Source organism: Eublepharis macularius, chromosome 1 (genome assembly GCF_028583425.1).
Source record: "Eublepharis macularius isolate TG4126 chromosome 1, MPM_Emac_v1.0, whole genome shotgun sequence".
Taxonomy (NCBI): Eukaryota; Metazoa; Chordata; class Lepidosauria; order Squamata; family Eublepharidae; genus Eublepharis; species Eublepharis macularius.
This window is the reverse complement of record NC_072790.1, coordinates 105,727,698-105,750,233: the sequence shown is the minus strand read 5'-3', so window position 1 is coordinate 105,750,233 and position 22,536 is coordinate 105,727,698. Positions and strand designations below refer to the sequence as shown.

The window sequence follows — 22,536 nt, the reverse complement described above, 5'->3', positions numbered from 1 at the left end:
TACCTTCATGTGCTGGGTAGCGGCGGCAAGGGAGAACTGAGAGAAGGGGCCGTTGCTCGCCGTTGGGAACGTGACCGTTTGGGGGGGAAACGGTCACTGTGCGCTCGCGACCAACGGCCCCTTCGGAGCAAAAAAGCAGTAAAGAATTTTCCGGTGGCTGGCCTGCGCCTGCGCAGTCCCATGTGTGTCAGCACAGAAGAACTCGATGAACAAAAGTTACAGGTATGTCAACCCTGTTTTCTTATTCATATCACATTCATTCATACTACATTCATTTGTCCCAGCTATAATCAGAGATAGTTGTCTAGCATTAAAAAGCTCTGTCTCTTCCTCTAACTTTTTCTGGGCAAATTTCAGTTTTTTGGGTTTTATATACAAAGGGGTTATAAGTATTCTATAGAAACAAATTTGTCCAGTTGATGGCAGTTGCTCTCTGGATACAATATATTGCTGCTTGATACAATATAACCAAATCTAAAGTGCTCATAAATGTGACCTGCTTGTTGTATGAGTAAATGAAGACTTGTGGGTTTAACTTGGTCTTTTTACCATTCTCTGTAATATATGTTCCTTGAGCACAGGGGGTTGAGTTCAACTGTATCTCCATCACTGCATGAGTAGGACACTTCACTTGTGCCAAAAGTTCAGACAATTTCTTTTTTTTTTAATAAAATTTTTTATTGGTGAGTACGTAATTAATACACACATTCCCCTTCTTACCTAATTTATATCAACCCCCACCCTTTCCCTCCCCCCTCCTTGTAGACCTCCAACAGCTTTCCAACCCTTAACCTATCTTATTACTTAACTTATTTTCAACTATATTCTTCTAAATCATATGCATATTATATCTCTTATTCTAAGCATATTCAAATTCTTTTATATATACTATATCAAATCCATTAATATATCCATCTCTACGTCGCTATTTAAACTGTATATTTTTAATGGTCTCCTTAATAATAATACTAGCTTAGATTAATTAATAGCTAAAATTTTCCCATTAATGGTAAAGTTACTTCTCTCTTCTATTTTTAAAATCACAAATTAATAGTTTTCAAACTGCCACAGTCCTCCCTTCACATCCCATTTTTTTTCTAAATATTGTTTCAATTTCCCCCAATCTGCAATGTATTCTCCTGGATCAAGATCTTTCAATTTTCTTGTCATTTTGTCCATTTCTGCCATGTACAGCAATTTGTAAATCCAATCTTCTATAGTTCGTATTTCTTGCACTTTCCATTTCTGCGCATATAAAAGTCTTGCTGCTGTAATCATATAAAATAACAATGTTCTGTACTGCATTGGAACATCTTTCATTCCCAAGTTCAGTAGCAACAATTCTGGGTTCTTATTTATTTGGGTTTGCAAAACCTCATTAATTACTTCAATTATATCTCCCCAGTATTGCTTAGCTACCTCACAAGTCCACCACATGTGATATAGTGATCCTTCATGCTTTTTACATTTCCAGCATCTATCTGACATACTAGCATTTCCTAGGGCAATTTTCTTTGGTGTTAAATACCACCTGTACATCATTTTATATACATTCTCTTTAATATTAGTACAAGTTGAAATCTTCAGTGTATTTTTCCACAAATGCTCCCAGGATTCCATTGTTATTTCTTTGTGAAAGTTTATTGCCCATTTCACCATCTGGACTTTAACTATTTCATCTTCTGTGTGCCATTTTAGAAGTATTTTATAAATTTTCGAGATTTCTTTTTTACCTTCTTGTAAAATCATTTCTTCTAGTTCCGAATTTTTCAATCTTATTCCTCCTTTTAAACAGTCCAAGTTGTAAAGATCTCTGATTTGCCTATATTGAAACCATCCATAGTGGGGAGATAACTCTTCTTCCATTTTTATTTTTAATATTTTATGTTCCATTAATATTATCTCTTTGTAAGTTAAACATTGTTGTTCATTATAGACAGCTCTCGGATCTATTACTTCATATGGTACCACCCATGAGGCGATACCATCTTCCATATAGTCCTTATATTTCTTCCAGATTGTGAAAAGGCTTCTTCTAATGTAGTGATGCAAAAACATAGAGTCCGCTTTTACTTTATTGTACCACAAATAGGCATGCCATCCAAACAATTTTTATGCCCCTCCAGAGCCAGCAGTTTACGGTCTTTTAACGTTATCCATTCTTTTAACCAGACCAAACAAATTGCTTCATAATATAATCTTAAATTTGGCAGTTGCAGTCCACCTCTTTCTTTCGAATCTTGTAATACTTTCATTTTCACACGGGGTTTCTTGCCTGCCCACACAAAGTCTGAAATTTTCCTTTGCCATTTATCAAATTGTTTGAAGTCTCGGATAATTGGAATTGTTTGCAGCAAAAACATCACACGTGGTAACACATTCATCTTCACCGCTGCTAAGTTCAGACAATTTCTGATCTATGCTACATGCCACGACAATTGCCAGGGTCCTCTGACTGTAAGGAATAACTTGTTGAGGAGGGCACAGGGAACTCCAGCAAGGAGGTGGTAAAAGCATTCTGTCTGGTCCCAGTCTAGAGTATATTCAGGACACAATTCTGTGGTTATCTTTATGAGTAGAAGAAAAAGTACAAAGTAACGTCTGAAGTAATTGTCATAATTGCCTTAGTTGAAAGATATTGTGGTATATTTGATATGATTGTGATAGTATATAATTATGGTTAATATGTTAACATTTAGAGAATATTTCCTCCATCCTTGAATTTGGTGTGGGCTTTTGATGCCGATACTAAATCAATTTATACTAAATTATGAAATAATTAATTTCAGGCCAACACAGATTAACAGCATGATTAATGGTAATCAGTGGGGAGAGAATGAAGGTGCATCAGACACTTCCTTCTGTGGAAGAGGAGATAATTTCTATCAGTTCCTCCTTCCAACTGCAGAAACCCATTTGCTTTCTATGTTGTTCCTAAGGTTCCACTAACTCCAAAAGACAAAATCTGGGGAGCCCTGTAAGTTGCAGCAGGAAGAGGAACAAGAAACTCCCTTTCTGAGAGATCAGATCCATGAAGAGAACTCATTGGAATAAGGCCAGCATCTACACACTTTCAAGCATGGCCTTAATGCATTGAGCAGCTTGATTTCTCATGTGATCTGAAATTCTCAGTTTGCTGCATTCTGTTTTTAATACTGTCACCTAAATCACTATAGATGTGAAAGCCCCATAACCACCAAAGTTGTCTCTTCTCTGACATGGGACAATCATGTGTATGGCAAGATATTTCCAAACAATATTTTAGGATCTTGAAAAGTTATATACCAAGGTCCAGATTCAGCACAGCACCCAAAAGAATAATGGGGAATAAGTGTTCTTAAATAAACATGGTTTTATTGGATTAACACAGACCAAATTAAATAGCCATCATGACAATGAGGGGGAGGGATGGAGAGAGAGAGCTTGTAAAGAACAAACCTAAAAACTTTTACCTAATCACTACCTGCCTTTACAGAAAGCGAAAAGGGGAAAACCAAAGACACAAAAGCCTGATCAGGGTGAAGAAGTAGGAAGAGTTTCTTGGTGGCAGCAAGGCAGTTTTGGATTGGAAGTTGACCAGGCAGGGGAAGAGAGTGCAAGCAAAGCAGATCCAAGAGAGGCCAACAATGAAGTTGGGGTAACTGGAGAGATTCCAAACTGGCTACAAAAATTGTAACTGAGGGATAATTCTTTTCTGCCAGAAATGAGGAGGGGGAGAAATACTGGCCTTCAAATGGGAGAGTGATAAAGATTCAGTTTTCCCAGGGATGGGCAAATTTGAGTGATGAAGTTTTGTTGATACTAGCTTGATACCAGTGCTTCGCTACGGTATTTAACTGCTTTAAATAGTTATAATACTTACGGGAATGTAACATTTATGTTAACATTTTTTTATTTGTGGGGGGTTTTTTAAGTTGGTTTTGTAGTATAATAGCATAGTACCGGAGCTTCACAAAAGTGTTTGAATAAAGTGAAGCATGTTGATGCCAAAAATTGATAAAAGTGAATTTCAAAATGTAACATTTATTGAAAAGATTTTAAAAGGAAAAGATTGTAGTGCTATAAATAAAGTGGAACATACGTACAACTTTTTCTAGTGAAGGACCTCTTTGTAGACAACATTGCTGGTTTTCCCCTCAGGTGCTAGGATTAGTGATGGGCACGAACAGCAATACGAACTAAAAAAAGCCACGAACAGCCCAATCAGCTGTTTGTGAACAAGCTGTTCATGAGGCCCCATTCTAAACGAACAGGTGGTCGTTGCAAGCCTCGTTCTTTGCTGTTCGTCAAGCCAGACAATCTGGCACCTGCAATCAGTTCCGTTGGCAACTTAGGCAGCGACTGCCTGGACTCTGTCTGAACTCCTGCTGTTGCCCTGGAAACCCCAATCTAAGCTCAATTTAGCTTAATAGGCAGGTCTTCCTTTCAAGTGTGGAGCTCCAAATTTGTTGTAAGGAAGCAAAGAGCAGGGGGGAGGGGGGCTCCCAGCTCTGATTTTGCATACAGTGAGGGAGAGACAGTTGCTGTAGGCATTTTGAGAGAGACAGGGAGAGTGCATTGGAGCTTGAATTTTCTTCGTGTGTGGTGGGATAAAGATCTACCTCTTCAAGTTCCAGGGCTGCTGCCAGGTTCTGGGCCAAGCTATTATTTATTACTGGTACCTTTCCTGCTGCCTGCTTGGGTAAAGTTTCTGGGAGTGGTGCGGTAGGGACCTACCCCTTCAGGTTCCAGGGCTGCTGCCAGGCTCTGGAGCCAAGCTATTTTTTATTATTAGTACCTTTTCTGCTTCTGCTCAGGTAGGGTTTCTGGGAGTGGCGTGGTAGGGATCTTAATGGCTGGAGGAGGGCCTGCTGGCCCCCACGAACAACGAACATGTTCGTGAACAAGTCATGTTCGTCAGTGTTCGTTGTTCGTGGATGGCAATGAACAACGAATACCATGTTCGTTTTTTCTGTTTGTTCCTATGTCTAGCTAGGATCACCAGCTGCTGGGTGAGCTCACTCTGGAGCAGGCCACATAGAACTGCCCATATGAGAAGCAGTCCTCCCTCAAGTCAATTCCTGTCACTTTCAGAGTCTGACCCTGGGATTTGTTGATCATCATAGCAGAGCAGACCTTGAGGGGGAACTGCAGTCTCTTGAACTTGAAGAGGTTATCTGATGGTATGCATAGTATGAACACCGACTCCCCCCCGAGCATTGCTAGTGAACAATGTGGCCTCAATTACGTTCCTGTGGAGGGCTTTCACTCACAGTCTGGTGCCATTGCAGAGTTTGGGTGGGTTGAGGTTCCGAAGCAGCATCACTGGAGCCCCTACTTTGAGGAGAAGCTTGTGGGCTGGGAAGCCGGGAGGGTTGAGCATGTTGAGGAACTCCACGGGGTAGTGGACCGCATCATACATTTGCACCACTGAGTCCACAGATCTGTACTCCATTTCTGCCCCTTCGAGGGAGTTAAGTTGTGTTTCATTAAGTTATGTTCTTCATTAAATTGTGTTCTTGGGGGGTCAGAATGGCACACTTGCACAGCCAGTCCATGAACTTCTCCGTGATAGTGGCGAAAGCAGGGTATATTGTGGCTGTTAGGTCTGCTAGGGTCGTCACTACTGTGCCCAGGTCTACAGGGATGGTCACCTTTCCCTTGGACTCGGGATACTCTCCATCCCCTATTTTTAGTAGGAGTTCAGAGAATTCCCCAGTGGACACCTCGCCTCTCAAGTGGACCCTTGTGTTCTTTCTTAGTGAGAGTTTCCTGATGAGGGGCCACAGATATGACACCTTGACACACATGGTAACCTTGTCAGCTCGAGTTCCCCTTGAAATTGCTGGCAGAGTCTGCTGGAAGTCTCCAGCCAACTGCGGACACAATAGTATATGTTCTTAAAGTGCACTGTGCATTGAACGTATTCCAATTAGTTTAATCTTAAATAAGCTGCAATACCAATACTAACACTTACAGTGCAAGGCGCCTCCAACAGTTAGAAATAATTGCATAAACAATCAAAATCAACAACGATCAAAATAGCAGTTATACCATGTTCACTTCCAATAATTTCAGTGACAAGGTCCACAAGCGTGTTTCTTCTTTATATTCACGACTGAGACTTGGAGTCGAGGTAAGTGTTACAATAGTGATGTCTTCTTGCTTGTTCTTTTCCAGGAGTAATTCCAACAACCACAAGTGGCTGGCACCGATGCCATCTCCCAGGCAGGAGAATCCACTATGACCCCCAAGTCTCAGTGAAGGGGAGAGTCCCCAGCTACCCAGAACCACTCAAACAGGAAATTAGCGCTTCTCCTGTTTCAAACCAGCTTTTTCAAGAGTGTTCTACAAGCAGTTCTCTCCAGCTCCAGTCACTCAAAATGCATGTGACTTTTCTTAACCCGAATGGAAACCCAGGTACAGCTGTATCTGGGTTTCTGTTTGGATTAAGAGAAGTCAGTGTGGTCCTAGTGGATTTTCCCGCCCGGGTGATGGCATCGGTGCCGGCCACTTGCAGTTGTTGGAATTATGCCTGGAAAAGAACAAGCAAGAAGACATCACTGTTGTGACACTTACCTTGACTCCAAGTCTCAGTCATGAATATAAAGAAGAAACATGCTGGTGGACTTTAATGTCCTTGTCATTGAGATTCTTGGATGTGAACATGGTATAACTGCTGTTTTGATCGTTGTTGATTTTGATTGTGTATGCAATTATTTCTAACTGTTGGAGGCACCTTGCACTGTAAGTGTTAGTATTGGTATTGCAGCTTATTTAAGATTAAATTAATTGGAATATATTCAATGCACGGTGCACTTTAAGAACATATACTATTGTGTCCGTGGTTGGTTCTTGCATTTCCGGTTAGTTTACTCCACAGTGCCCCTCGGTTGTTGTTTATGGAAGTCTCCAGCCAGCATTACGGTGACACCCCTCATCACTCTCTCATTCCCTCTGACATCTTTGAGGGTTATGCTCAGTGCCTCAAAACACCCCTTGTGTGCCATGGTACTCTCATCCCAAACAATGAGTTTACAGTTCCACAGCACTTGGGCCATGTTGCTTTGTTTGTTTGTTTTTAAGTTTTTTATTTTTCAATATCTAACATACAAAACTACAATAACAGTAACTACAAAAGACTACAATAGCACAAGGGAAGGAAAAGAAGGGAGAAAAAAGAGAAGGGGAAGGGGGGTGGGAAAAAAGGGAAGGTAGCCTACAAACACTAAACGCTACACTTCAATGCTTTCCCTTCATACTACCATAATAAGAAAATAGCTTAATAAAGTAGTAGAGGAGTGGTTGATCATACAAATTACAAAGTACAGTTCAAGTTAAATCTTTTTCCCTCCCCTGGGCCTCGGACGCAATTCTCTCTGAGCAGCTACCGCCGCAGCACTCGTTGCCTCCCCCCTCCCTTCAGGCTTCGGATCTTCTTCTTTTTGCTTGGTATCTGGTCCAAATTCTGGATTTTTTTCCACAAAATCCCTTAGCTGATCTTCCGAATTAATCTTGTAAGCTTGATCTTTATAACTAAACCCGATTCCTTCCGGGAGTAGCCATTTGTACTTTATGTCACATTCCCTCAAAAGAGCTGCCAACTTCTTGTACTTAAATCTTCTCTTCCGAACTAAGAATGGAACGTCCTTCAATATCTTGACTTTATTTCCCAGAAAGTCCAACTCCACATTGTAAGAATTATATAGGATACTGTCGCGGACCCTCCTAGATGAAAACTCAATAACAATCTCACGAGGCAGCTGCCGCTTCATTGCATATTTTGAAGATGCCCGACGGACTCCCAAAATGGCGCTTTTCACTTCTTCTTTAGTTGCCCTCGCGGGTGTCGCTAAAAGTTCCGAGGCGAGATCCCACAAATCCTCGTTTTCCTCCTCTTTAACGTTCTGGAGACGCAAAATGGTCTGTGTTCGTTCCACTTGCAGTCCGATCAGCTGGTTTTCCACCAGCTTCAGCTCCCTGTTCGTTGCTCTCATAAGTGACGCACTTTCCCGGGCAGACTTCTCTGCCCCCCCCCTCGCTGCTTCTTTAATGGCTTTCACATCGCTTTCAATTAAGACCACCCTTTGATCTGTTTCATTCAGCTTGTCAACAAAGGGTTTTATGGCTTCCATAACCGCTCTTTTAACCAGTTCTTCAAGCGTCTCGCCCCTCTGCAAGGCCGCCGTAACTGACTTGCCAAGAGCAGGGCTCTGCTTTTTCGCTGCCATTTTAGGGGGGGGAACCGCCAGTCTTCCGAGCCTCTACGAGGGGGGAAAAATCCGAGTCTTCTAGCCTTCAGACCCCACCACTCCTCACATACGCTTGTAGTAACAGAAGGAATTCGCTTACTTGCCTGCTTTCGCCTAATCCTGTTCCTTGCCATTTTCCATGGCCCGGCAGCACACTAGGTGCCGCGCTCGTCTGCCGGCCTCCATAGGGACTTACGGGCAATTTACCCCCTGCCTCGATCTGTCAGAGGGCTCTTCCCGCCGCGCCCCGGACTCAGACTCCCTGCCTGAGAGTCTGGGGGCTAACCTTTGCAGATCAGCCGCCCAGCCAGGCGGCTCGGCCGCTTCTTCCTGGACCTGCCAAGAAGAGCGTCCGACATGGCTGCGAAAACGAAAACGAATCTGGCCATGTTGCTTTGTTTTGAGATGCTGCACAGGGGTGTTTCTGCATGGATGAGGTTAAGAGGCAGCTTGAAGGTAGTGAAGAATCATATCTCATGCTGGAATGAGCCTTGACCTTCCATGGAAGTGAGCGCCTCTCTACTCACCTTCCAGGATTGATTTGCTCATAGAGAGACTCTGCCACTCTGTGCACCTTGGGGTGATTTTGCTGGTACTTGGCCACTGCTGCTCGGTGCACCATAGGAGCATGCTGTGCATATTTCTTTGCTGCATCTCTAAATTGCTTCCTCCTTTTAACATCAGTGTATCTTGCATGACATCTGCTAGGAGGTTTCTTGGGGGCAGTAAGAGGTGATGGCTGTGAGAGGTGTGAGGTGGAGTTGGACAGAGGGAGGGGTGATGTGGTGGGCACTTCGGCAGGTGCATTTTACCTCAGGACACATTCAATGACTCCTAATAGCAACTGCATGCTGTTTAGAATGTTGGGGTGAGGACCAGTCAGGCCACATATGCAAATTACCATGAAAGGCTGGCCCAATTAGGGAAGAGTGGTCATGCTGGCAGTGGGCAGGAGAAGCAGGCAGCAGCCTGCCAACCACACAGGGAAGCTGTATCCCTATGGGAAAATACATTTTACCCTTTTTTACCCCCTTAGGGGGCAAATCCCTTCTTAGTTGGTGTTTACATCATGAAAGGAATGTTCTTCCCAAATTTCACGTTTCTAGGTCCAAGGGTTTCTGCTGGATGATGATGAGTCAGTCAGGACACTTGTCTTTATATAGAGAGATTGCTCTGGAGGAGGTTTGGAAAAAGTAGTACTATGTCTCAGTGATTGACAGGATTAGGGAAAAGCAGATATCTTCCTGTACAATCAAGATCTGGGGGAGGGGATTGGCTGGAATTGGTCCTTTGCTTATTGTTTTGGAAATCTAGTTCATTAATGTCAGATTACTTAGTGAGGAGGCCTTGAAGTCCTTTGGAATATAGCTTTCTGGTTTAATCTCCTTTAGGATTTGTTTTGTGTGATTGATGGATGAGCTACCCTGTATTCCATTATGCCCTTGGTGAGACTCACTTGTATTTGAAACCGGTGTGATGCAGAATCCATCTTTTATTTCTAGGCTCATGCTGAGACAAGATGGGGGTAAAAATGGGGGTCCTCATGAGGTGACGATCCCAGGGCATCAGTGCTTCTATTATGTTCTGTTATGGAATACACACAGTCTAGTCTATTATAGAATACACACAGTCTAGTAAGGTACAAAACCAGTCACTGTTTAAGTAATTTGGATGAAGTAGATTTGTAGAACATATGCAAATCTCGTCTAGGAATTTGAAGAATTTTTCTGCCTTGTGTTCATTGAACCAACATCTTTAAATGGTTGAAATCACCTGGATTTGTGTTAAATCTAATGAGTTCTCAGCAGTATACCTTTACAAACTCCTGGCTCCCAATTTACGTAGAGCCTTTTCTCTGGCCAGATTCAATGTTCTTCCTTCAGCCATTTTATCTGGCAGATTTCATGGGATTCCTTATTATAGCAGGTGTTCTTGTTTGATGGACTGTGTTGAAAATGTTTCCCATGTTCTTCTCCAGTGCCCTTTTTATCTGGCGCCACGCCGGGATCTTCTACATCCTATATTAGCCCAACCTTCAGAGTTTTCTGATGATTTTAAAGTTCAGTTCCTGCTTGACAACCCAGATGGGGAAATAACTGAAATAGTAGCTAAGTTTCTCTACAGTGCCATGGCTATACGCCATGACAAGTAATATTCTGTACTGGTTTTGCTGCACTGTTGCCCTGCTCCTATCTGTATTTTAATCTCATTTTGTATGGAGTCTCTGTATTTAAAAATTTTATATTTTATATATGCCAATAAAGGCTTGCTTGACTGGAAAATTTAATGAGTTTCATGCCAGTTTGCTTCAGCTGATGACTCTTTAGTAACAGTCCCTTGAAATGTGTAGCGGGAAACTAAGTTTAAGGCCTTAAACTTTGTTAACTTAAATTTAATTCTTTCTGACAGAAAAAAATTTAAAATCTCAATCTTTGTCCCTGTAGAATTTGCATGCTTTAACAGTTTTGCTATCTCTATTCCACACTATTTCTGAAGATAGATCTGATCATCATGATGAAGTAAAATAAATTCCAGATGTGAAATGTAGCATAGTTTTCTTTACATTCTCACCTAAGCAGTTTGCTGCATTGGCATCTCCTGTTCAGAAGCAATACTGAATCATATAAATCAGTGAAAATACACGATTAAATATTTTGTTACTTCTAATGTTAATGCTAGTGTGTATATCTTCAATTAGTGCTTGTGAGAACAGAAGGCATTTGGGTTCACACATGCTACAAACCCCCTGGAGTGTAGCCCACATTGTTACCATGGATTTCAGAAACTGCTGTGCATAGTGGTAGAAGGGCCTATAGGATATGGGAGAGATGAGAAAGATCTGTACTAGAAGAAGGCTGCTTACATTTTTTGTATCCAACCCAATGAGAATATTTCAGGGTTATTGCAAAAATCCCTGATATTTTGTCCAGGTTTACTTCATTCACACTTCTTGAGCACTCCCTATTTGAATTCCATTCTCCTCAGTTGATCTTTGATAGGGGTGTTTGGTTCCTTTTCTTAACAGTAACAGAAATACAAAGTGTATGCTCTGTACCATTATTTTGAACTTACTGAATTGGAAAATCTTGGTTGCTTTCTGTTTAGAAGTTTACAACCATAACTTAATGTGACAGTAGTAACATATTTTCTAATCTCCATGATGTAAGCTTTTACTGGTTTGCACTTACTATAGTATTAAGTCTTTTATTGAAGGCTGTGGTTTTGTTAAACCTTTGTCCCAAAAATACCTGTTGGTCAAATAATAATACTCGTATATTGTAGGTTTGAGTTCTTAAGAGAGATCCCAGTTTTATATAGCTCTTCATTCTGAGAATAAATTACATACTCTTTTTGCCTTGGTGACTGGCAGACACCTTAAGAAAGGAAGGATGTCTTTTGTGTACCAATTGCAGCCATGTAAAGTTTTCATTATGGGGGGAAATTAGTCATGAACATAATTAGCTTGAACTGAAAGAGCTGTACATTCCATTCTAAAGATGGAAATGAAGATGCTTATTTGACTTAGGGGATTCACTTATAGTTATCTTGGCGGAGGAGACTAAGGTCACAAGATATGCACCCTCTGATACTTAATACCTGTGCACACATTCACACATACGCAGACTCATCCAGGATTGCATAAGCTTTTGAGAGCTGTGATAATTTTATAGCTAGAAGCCTTAGTACAGGGTTGAGTTAGGATTGGAATTCAGTAGGTAGGGTAATAGCGTTGTATCACTTAATTCCTGAAGTCCAAGCTTAGGTGGGCTTCTCATCTGGTCTTGAATTTACGGGGAAAATTGTCTAATTGCTTCGCCCCCTCTTCTTGCTGACTGTATAAGATTTGCAAACAAAGGGCTAGAAATACTGGTATTTTAAATTTCAGCACAATACATTTTAACCATACTGCTCATAATTGCTAATCAAATGGCAGGTTCTCTCTAAATCTCCCTTTTTTGTTTTTTGAATCAGCTGTTTTTTTACATATTCTTCCTATGTGTGTGGGTGTGCATTCGTGCATGTGTGTTTATGAGTAAAACACAAATTGACTTAAAAGAACATATGAAAATCAATGAAAGCTGAACAATAAACACAGACAAGAAAAGATTTCTATAAAAAGTAGTGAACAACTTGAAGTAGGTAGTATGGTGTTTCTGTGGTTGAAGAACAGCCAGGGCTTTGTTAACTTCCGTAACTAGAAGGCATTCCAGGTGAAACTTAGAATCTCTGCATCTGATCTTTTTTATTTGTTTATTTATCATAGCCATATGCTGCCTCTTCAGTAATAGTTTACGGAAGATTATTTGGTTGGTAGAATTCAGTAGGCTCCCAAGGAAGAATATTCTTTTAGCAGAAAACCTATTGACTTCTGACAACAATAAGAACTTCACTGTTTATATGTTCATAGTGGGTACTTGTTATAGAGTTTGGGCATGTGCTGCAAACCCTACAGGATACTGAATCCATCCAGTTTCCTACCTTTTCTGATTATTGTACAAATATACTATCAGAAAACGCAGCTATAGTCCACTTGATCAAAATACAGTAATGAAAATCTTCAGATACTTTGCAAGTTGATAAACTAGATGGATTGAATTAAAATTACATCAGCTGTCATCACATCTTAACTCAAACTTTATTATTTGAGTTTATAGCGTTCTAATTGTTGTCTTGCTTAGTTTCAGCCACAAAATAAGATAGTTGTCAGTAACATTTGAATAGACCCATTTAAGTGATAGTATTCCACTAAAGATTATATCACTGATAACTGGAAAATGATTTGGTGATGCAAATTAAGATTTTGCATTAGGCCTCCTCTTAATCCTGGCCTTGTGTCTGATTATGTGTCTGAATAGAACAGAAATCAGTGAACATATGCACACTGGAATGATCCAGTGAGACATCGACTGGTCTTCTTCCTGGTGTCGGCTGACTAGTTTTTCAAGATATATTGTTTCTTGTCAAGCTGTTTCACAGTTCATGATATTGTAATAGTTTTAATAGTTTTATGCCTCATAATCTCACTTTATTTTTCTTCATTTTAAGTGGCATTGGTCGAAATTGGCCCTGGGCTTCAGGAGGAAGCAGTATTTTGGCAGAATTTGGAACCCTGCATTTGGAGTTCATGCATCTAAGCTACTTATCTGGAAATCCAGTATTTGCTGAAAAGGTTAGCTTCAAAACTTAAACACTTTTCATGGAGCACTACCAAAACACTAATGAAGATGTGACAAGTGACTGCCAAGTGCCTGAAATATCACCAGTTCCTTTTCATTTTAACTTGTTTTGATCATATCAACATATAATTCACAAACCATAGATGAATTCCTAGCATTATGCTTAATGGTTATATAACTAAAAGATGATCTTATGATAGAGACTTCATTTACTTATGCCATGAACCACATTCATGGGTGACATAGATTCATTATGATGATTACTATTCCCTCTTGTCTTCCTTGGCCCCTTGCTCCAATTTCCTTCATGGAGTGACCTCCTTAGACACTCAGAACAGCCTCTCTCGGGTCTAAGTCACAACCCAGCAGCAATAAGTTTAATGGACGTTTTTGGAACAAATGTTAACCCTTCACTTCCCTCAATCTCTCAGGTAAAACTCAAGGTTCACAATTGGATCCCTTCCTATTTAAGGTATAAAGTACACCCCAGTTTCACATAATAATAACAACATTTGATTTATATATCGCCCATCAGGACAACTTAACGCCCACTCAGAGTGGTTTACAAAATGTGTTGTTATCCCCACAACAATCACCCTGTGAGGTGGGTGGGGCTGAGAGAGCTCTGGGAGAGCTGTGACTGACCCAAGGTCACCTAGCTGGTTTCAAGTGGAAAAGTAGGGACTCAAACCCAAGTTCTCCAGATTACAGTCCTGCTGCTCTTAACTAGAGATGGACACGAATCGAATTACAACCCAGAAAAATGCACGAACCGGGCTGGTTTGTGGTTGTGGTTTCCACGAACTGGTCTACTGGTTCGTTTGGCTCGTATTAAGGGAGCAGTTTAAATGGCCATTTCCCCAGGGAAATGGCCATATAAACTTTTCCTTCCACTTGCAAGCAGCAGGTTCCTTTAAACTATCAGCTGCCAGGTGGCAGGGCCCTTTAAACAGCCCAAACCCAGCAGTGGAGGAGGCCAAAAATGGCCTTCCCACCCCTCAAATGGCCTCCGCGGCGGCCATTTGAGGGGTAGGAAGGCCGTTTTCTGCCTCCTCTGCTGCTCTGCAGGGTGAAAGAGGCCAAAAAAAGGCTTTCCCGCCCCTCGCAGGAAGAAGGGGAGGATGCCATGGGCCTGCTGGGCAAGTTAAGTGTCGGGGTGGGGGCTGAGGTTTGGGCCATTTAATGGGCCCCTCGCCTGCCAGCTGATAGTGTAAAGGGACCTGCCCCTTGAAAGGCAGGAAAGGGCCCTTTAAACTGTCAAATGCCCCTTTCCCTGCTGCTGCTAAGCGGCCGGAAAGGGGCATTTAAACACCACAAACCACGAACTGGTTTATGAATTTGCCCGAGTTCATGCCAGTTTGTGGTTCCTGGTTCGTGAAAACCCACAAACCACGAACCTCATGGTTCAGTTTTTTTGTGGTTCATGCCCATCTCTACTCTTAACCACTACACCAAACCACTACACCAAACAGTTTTGCAGAAACTGAGGGGCAGAAATTTTTAAAACTATGTGGAGAACTGTGTACCTATCCTGTATTTGCTCAGCAGTGGTGGGCTGCTGACTAGGAGTGTGCACCCGAAAGAGATTTGGGTTTCCCATTTCTGGTTTACCCGAAGTGGGAAAACAATTCAGATGTTTACACCGCTTTGAGCACACCAAAGCTCAAAGCAACACTTTTCTTGCTGCTTGCAAACAGCAAGAAAAGTGTTGCTTTAAGTTTCAAATGCCCTACTGCTTCCTTCACCTGAAGGGAGGGAGAGGAGGCTCCCCCTCCCATCAGGTGAAGGAAATGGTGGGGCTTTTGAAGCTGCAAGAAAAGTGTTGCTTCAACCCCCCCCTTCACTTCACTATTGGGGAGGGGGAAGCAGCGGGGTGGGAAATTTGAAAGCAAGCAGCACTTTTCTTGCTGTTTCAATGCAAACAGCTAGAAAAGTGCTGTGGGCACGGCTGCTGCCGCTTTGCCTGAAGCTTCCTGAAGTGGTACAAATCGCTTCAGAAAGCTTTGCTCCGGGATTCTCAAATCAGCGCAGTGATGCTGGGACCAATTCGGGAATCCCAAATCAGGCCGATTGGGGTTAAAAATCCAAATTGGAAACCCGAAGCACACATCCCAACTGCTGACAATTCAATGTATGCCCCTCTACAAGGAGCTTGTGCCCTGCCAACTGGATCAAAGGAACAGATTTTCAGGTTTCCCAGTGAACATAAGACAACTTCACTTTTAGCTGTGTTGGGAGGTTTTGGTTGCTGTTCTTTGCATGACTACTTGTAAATGTTTGTTTATTTATTTTTCTAAATCATTTGCCCATATCCAGCTGGTAGTGGTTTTATGGTTAGTGGCTCTGTCCAACACCTGCCATACTTGCATTGTAGCTACTGTTACACAATAGTCTCTTCCGTTTGCTGAACCAGAAAAAAATATCCACAAAATATATTGTGCAACTAAATGTCTAGTGGATTCATTTTCTTTTCAGAATATATTATGTATGTACTGCCTGAAAATTCAGGTTCTCAGGCATAAATATATGTGACTATCACTAATTTTTTACTACATGTAGCTATGATAGATGGAATCCAAATTCTACCATGAAAAAAGAAACTTTCTAGAAAGAGGCTATCAGTGAGAGAGTTTGAGATAGTGTCCATCCTGGTATAGATAGAGTGGTAGTCTTAAAAGTCAGTGTGAAAAAGTATTTTAACTTATTAAAATATTTATATCCTTTCTTTTATCATGGCTCAAGGTGGCTTATATAGCATAATTAAAACCATTACAATTTAAAAGCAGCATACTAAAAACTCCAAATACCCCCTTCCTTGCATGAGATATCTGAAGTGATATTCTAGTTGTAAGTATCTTGAAATAATTCCATTTTCTTTAAATTTGAAAAGTGTTGTTTTCATAATTATTTTCAACAAAGAATGCATGTTTTTCTATAGGTGATGAACATTCGAAAAGTTTTAAATCAGCTGGATAAACCAGAAGGCCTTTATCCAAACTACCTAAATCCTAGTAGTGGCCAGTGGGGACAGCGTAAGTTCATCAGTTCAATTTGTCATACTTGTTAATAAATGCTTGATTATTTCAGAGAAGGATATATACTTGTTATATTTGGTAAAGCAGGCAAAAAGTAACTTCAGCTTATTCATAAACTGGTCTTTGAATCAATGCCACGATTAAATAATGGTGTACTGTGCACCAAAAGAAGCATTGTTTCCTGGAAATGTTGAAGGAAATGGTTTCATTCAGTGCAATGGATGCATCCTAAGGACATTTGTGTTTGCTTCCTCCTTATGTGATTTTTATAAATATAGGTTTTAATACATGTAGATTTTTAAATTCATTAGATTAAATACTTCCCATAGTTAGTGTTGAACTTGTGACGTTTTGAATTAGAATTCAGCCTAGGAGTGCCAGGTCCCCTTGTCCTCCTGGCAGGAGGGGGTGGGAACCCAGTGCCTACCTTTTGCTGCTTCCTGATTTGGGATGTAAATCAGCCCACTGCAAAGCACCAGAGCACTTTTGGAGCAGCACAATGACATCACTCACGGGAAGTGATGTTGTTGCCCTGTCCCAGGAGCATGTCCAGGAGGCCCATTCCCACACCTTCTCTTTCCCCCGCTCCCCCGCCAGCCAGATCAGTGGGGGGGGAGTGGGTGGAAGCAGGGGATCCCCCACCTCCACCAGGGGAATAGGATCCCTAATTTGGCCATCCAAAGTACACCTAATTGCCACCTAAAGTACAATGAAGTACTCAGAAGGAGCTTTCATGCTGTCTTTCTCTCTCCCTCTCTGAATCTGAGACTTCCCTTTCATACTGTGTGTGTTTTTGGCTGACAGCTGCCACCACCTGAAAATAGTGTGCCCCAGTTCAGAATCAGTTTGAATGTTAAGAGTTGTTCCTATGAGACATCCATCATGATTGGGCTTCCTTATTCTCCTGAGAAAAGCCACTAAGGCAGTGCCAGAAGATACTGTCCTTCTAGTGTGGAGCTCTGGCATTCTGGCCTTACTGTTTTTTTGCTTTGATTGTTGATAGGTAGAAGGTGTGTCAAGTTCCAAAAGGAATTAGTGGAGTTGACTGCTGCTGGGTTGAGGAGGATGAACTGGACTCTCTTGTGGAGTCTGTGGATGGTTATGTGTTGGGGGCAGGGGCAGTGTAGATCATGATGGTATTGTCATTGCCCATGGGCAGAGGAGATTTGGCAGTGGAGATATGCAGTAGAACAATGGATGAGATGTAATAGAGCTCTTCATATGCTGAGTCTCTGTCCTTATCCAAAGAGATGTGGGTAGGGATGTGTTCCTAAAAATACCAGTATTTTTCAGATTTGGATTTTGGGAAGGGCATAAATGGTGGTATTCATGTTCCCCAATATCATTTCAGGTTCAGATTTTTCCAGGATTCTGGAATTATTCAGGTTCCATTTTTCCCTATGAAGAACTTATTTAGAATGGGCTGGAATAGTTGTTTCTCCCTCTGAGGACAGGAGGACATCTTGAGATGGACGATTCCCATCATTTGTTCAGGGAGGAAGGAACTAAAAACTGACTTCCTTTTTTCCAGTGGATGTCGCCCTGTTGTTCAGTTTTGTTCCTGCCTTGATTCGGAGAGCAGCTACGCAGTCATCTCTCTAAGCATTGCCCACTTGCCTACTTTGACTTCTGCTTCTTATTTTTGACTTCTGCTTCTTATCACTTCTATTACTTCTTCAAGTCTTTTTGCCACCCCTCCCCCCCCCAGTGTGGCAAGCTGTGGTGAGCCCTCCTGCCGCCCTTTTTCTCCATTAAAAAGACCATCTCGACTTTTTTTCTCCTTCTTCTCTGCCTTTTCCCTCTTTTTTCTGCCTTCTCAAGGGTAGTGTTCCTGACCTCTCTACTTCCCGCTCTTCTTTGCTGTGCTAGTGGCAGCCATTATTTTGGCCCTTCAAATCAGTCGATCACATAAGGCTTGAAGATGACAGTGGCAGGTGACTTTCTTTCAGAGTGGGAGCTAGCAGCCTCCTCCCCCCCATTGCCATTCCTTCCAATTCTGCCACATTATCTGGCCCAATTAAGGCTTCCTCCAGTCCAGCTTGAGAAGAGCCCAGAGCCTCCACTTCACATGCCTCATGCCATCCGGAAGGCCATTAAATGTGCCAAAAAGTGGCACCATGGCAGCTCGGGCAGAAGCAGCGCAACAGCCACCCAGGGTCCCTCTAGTGCCAAAGAACAGCACAGCAGCCACTCACAACCTCGCTGGCACTTCCTCAGCCTGTTAGCGCTTCAGCCACTCAGGGACTAGCTAGTGCTCTTACAGGATCCAATCAGAAGGCGGAGCAATATGAGGCTAGATCCACTGCCCATTCCAAGAGGCTGGGGCCCTCCAAGAGTAAAAGTGGCCACACAGAGGCATGACTGGCATCTCCTGACCCAAGGACCATGAGTAATATGCCTACTTGGGCTCTCCCCTGACCATGCCCAATGACATTCCTCAGGCAGGTGGTAAGGGAGGAAATAGCTGGCTTCCAGTATAAGGCGGGCAAGGATGAAGGTTCAGCAACTCAGCTATCCCCTGACTCTTCCCCCATCAGGAGGGAGCTTGGGGGGGCTACCACCATGGGAGAGCCTATTTATTATGAGGGTGACCATTTGGCTTGGGTCTCCCCCCCTTATGATGACGGTGACTGTGTAGACAGGGAAGATAAAGATTTCCTCTCCGATGAGAAAGAGGAGGGACCAGGGAAGGAGATTCAGTCTGTAGTGTTTGACAGAGGTGGAGATAGTAGACCAAGTAGCTGCTCTGCAGACCTCCTCAACTGTGGCATCCCTGGAAAATGCTGCATTAGTTGCAGCACTGCAAACTGAGCGTGCCATGATTCCAGTGGGGACATTGAGTCCCTGTGACTTACGTGCCTCACTGGGGGGGAAGGGTGGCAAGAAGACTCAAAGAAGTAATAGAAGGGATAAGAAGCAGAAGTCAAAAATAAGTTGAGGAAGGAATAAGAAGCAGAAGTCAAAAATAAAAAGCAGAAGTCAAAGCAGGCATATAGACAATACTTAGAGAGATGCCTGCATAGTTGCTCTCCCAGTCAAGGCAGGAACAAAACTGAGCAACAGGGTGACACCCACCAGAAGACAGGAAGTCAGTTTTTAGTTCCTTCCTCCCTGAACAAAAGTTGGGAATCGTCCATCTCAAGGTGTCTTCCTGTCCTCAAAGGAGAAGGACCCTTTACGGTAAGTAACCAATGGTCCATTTTCGACCAAATGACACCAACATTGCAGAAAACCTAGTCTTATGTGTCCGATAATCCCCCCCCCAAAAAAAGTTTCAATCAAATTGGACCAAGAGGCTAATTTTACAGGCCCCCAAACCCTAATTTTACAGGCCCCCGAACAAGGAGCCTAGGCATCCTACTTGTCTCCTTTTCCTATGGGGAAAAATGCAAAGAAGCCAATAGCCAAACGCACAAGAGTAACCACTAGCCAAAAGCCTCCAAATGCAAACAGAACAACAAGCCCAAAAGAATCAAAATCAAACTAGAGAATCCAAGCTAAACCAACTATGTTTTTTCAAACACCTAAACCTCACTTACAGTTAACTATTAATAAAACTTAATCAGACTTTTTGTTCTGTACATTCTGCAACAACTAAACTTTTAAAAACCAATAGGAATACCCCAGAATTCCACCAAACCACAAAACAAAACCAGGCAAAACTTTTTTCTAAGAACCAGAAAGGGGAGGAGAGACTGACCTTCCTCTCCCTGCTAACCCCCCCCCACACACACACACAAAAGATGAAAAACTTGAAATAATATTTTGAAACAAATTCCACCAGTCCTGAAGACATCCAGTAGACAGAGAGCAGTAGAAATCCAAAGCAGACTGCAGCAGTGAGCAACAGCACACTCTTAACAAAACTAGCTCTGAAACAGTCAAACTCCATTTATTCTCCTTTGCCCATGCACAGAATACTCCCCTCATAATGCTGCTTTTGAATGAGAAAACAGCTTGGGGGGAAGAGAGGAGAACGTCCTCACCCATGGCGGCATTTCCAGCCTGTTTGGGCTCTCTTTTGTTTTTAAAAAGCCGTTAACCGCAGCTGCTGAGTGACTGAAAAGAAAGTAACCTAAGTTGGGTTCAGGGATTCCAGACCTCACTAATTAAAAAACAGAATGAGAATTATCATGCTTGGACAGACAGTTCAAGTGCCCTCTCTTAAAACTGATCCTTGCCCAGAACAGCTGCCTTCCCCCTCCCTCCCTCTCATTGCTAAGGAACCCTGAGAAATGGGAGGAAATCTGTCCTGGGAACATTAAAATAGTAGCCCTGAGTATTCTTGAATATTTTTTAGATTGATATTCGGTATTCTGGAATCCCAGATACCATTTCAGTTGACTGAAATATGCTTGAAAAAATCCAATAAGGTATTTTTCAGGTATATTTTTGGACCAGAAATACCTAGGTGCACATCTCTAGATGTAGATGGTCATGCTGTCATGGAAGAATTCCCTTTTTCCTTGAACACCAGGGAGGCTAGCCAGGTGTAATATCTGGCTTTTTGTTGGAAATCCCAAGACCTCTAGGAGATTTCAGCATTCATGCACAAGCCATCTCTGGCCATGCTCAAGACTTCATGGCTGACAGATTGTTATTGTCATGGCAGGCAGATTGTTATGGACTCCAAACACAGGAAGATTATACATTAGACTACTGTTTTTGTACCAGGGTTAGAAATGAAACTTAGTCATTGGCCGATTCCACACGGCTTACCTGAAGCCAGGACGTTGTGCCATGTTGCGGATCATGCCGAGAAAAACACGAAATATCGCGTTTTCTTGCGAGAGTTTTGCGCGACAGTGCGCAAAACTCACACGAGAAAACGCGGTATTTCACGTTTTTCCCGGCATGATCCGCAATGTAGCGCAACGTCCCGGCTTCAGGTAAGCCGTGTGGAATCGGCCATAGTCTGAAGACTCAAGTGATCATGCCACCTCTCCTGCAGAGCAGAGGCCAATTAAGATGGTCTACCTTTAATTGCCTGTGATTCTGAGTGGATCCAGGTTTCCCTTTGGGGAACATTGAGAGCCTGTCTGGTGACTCAGACCGGGCTTTGATGGGAGAGTAGAATATTAGCAACCTTGAACTCTGACCTGGGTAACCCAGGTAAGCCTGATCTCGTCAGATCTCAGAAGCTAAACAGGGTTGGCCTTGGTTAGTAATTGGATGGGAGACCTCCAACGAAGACCAGGGTTGCAGAGGCAGGCAGTGGCAAACCACCTCTGTTAGTCTCTTGCCATGAACACCCCACCAGGGGGTCGCCATAACTCCAACACCAGCAACCTTGAATGCATCCTCTCCCCACTTCCAGTAGAACCCAGTTTTGTCATATATTTATAAACTGAGAGAACAGAAGATGGCTACTAATTTGTTTCTGACTGCAATTCAGAGTGCTTGCTTTGATTTAAAGATCTTTATAACTTGGAATCTACATATAGAAGAACTACTTTTTCCTATCTACAAACCCTGCTGTGTCCCCCTACCCCTGCATGTGATTTAGATTCCTTTACTGAAAAAGGTCAGGACAGTTGTAGCTCTATATACAGGATTTTCTGTGGCAGTCTCATCTTTATGGAACAGGCTGTGCCATTGAAACGGTGGCTATATCCATTTTTTATGTAGAAAAAGGTGCAAGGCAATTTTTTTTCAGGTTTCAATATTGGCCAAATTTTGACTTTATGCTGAAGGTTTTATGTAAATCACTTTGAGCTTTAAAAAGGAAAACTGATGGCTACCCTTCTATGAGTTTATCACAGAGAAAGAATTACAGGCCCCCAGTCAACTGTATCAATCCATTTTTGACAATTAGACCTTTTGCAAAACAAAAGGTAGATCGCATTGCAAACTTTATTCAACATTGATATATTTGGTTTTATCGACTTATACTCCAGTGTTAAAAAAAAGAAGCTAACTTTCTAAGGGTTTCTAATACACACCTTCTTACATACTATTTCTCCAATTCAAGGCGTATATTTACATAGTCATATTTACAGTTACTTAAGTATATAAATTGTGTTTTTTTGTTGTTGTTACCTTTCTCTTCTTAGTGTATTCTGCTATATCTATTTTTGATCCTGACACAATTGT

General features: G+C 42.2%; 1 protein-coding gene across 1 annotated transcript in view; it reads left to right on the top strand.

The window, feature by feature from the left end:
• MAN1A1 (mannosidase alpha class 1A member 1) overlaps positions 1–22,536 on the top strand; it is a 110,723-nt gene that overhangs the window by 51,868 nt on the left and 36,319 nt on the right. The window contains exons 6-7 of the mRNA XM_054987735.1: positions 13,278–13,401; positions 16,347–16,440. Coding sequence (XP_054843710.1) covers positions 13,278–13,401; positions 16,347–16,440 — 218 coding nt within the window. The remainder of the gene's footprint in view (positions 1–13,277; positions 13,402–16,346; positions 16,441–22,536) is intronic.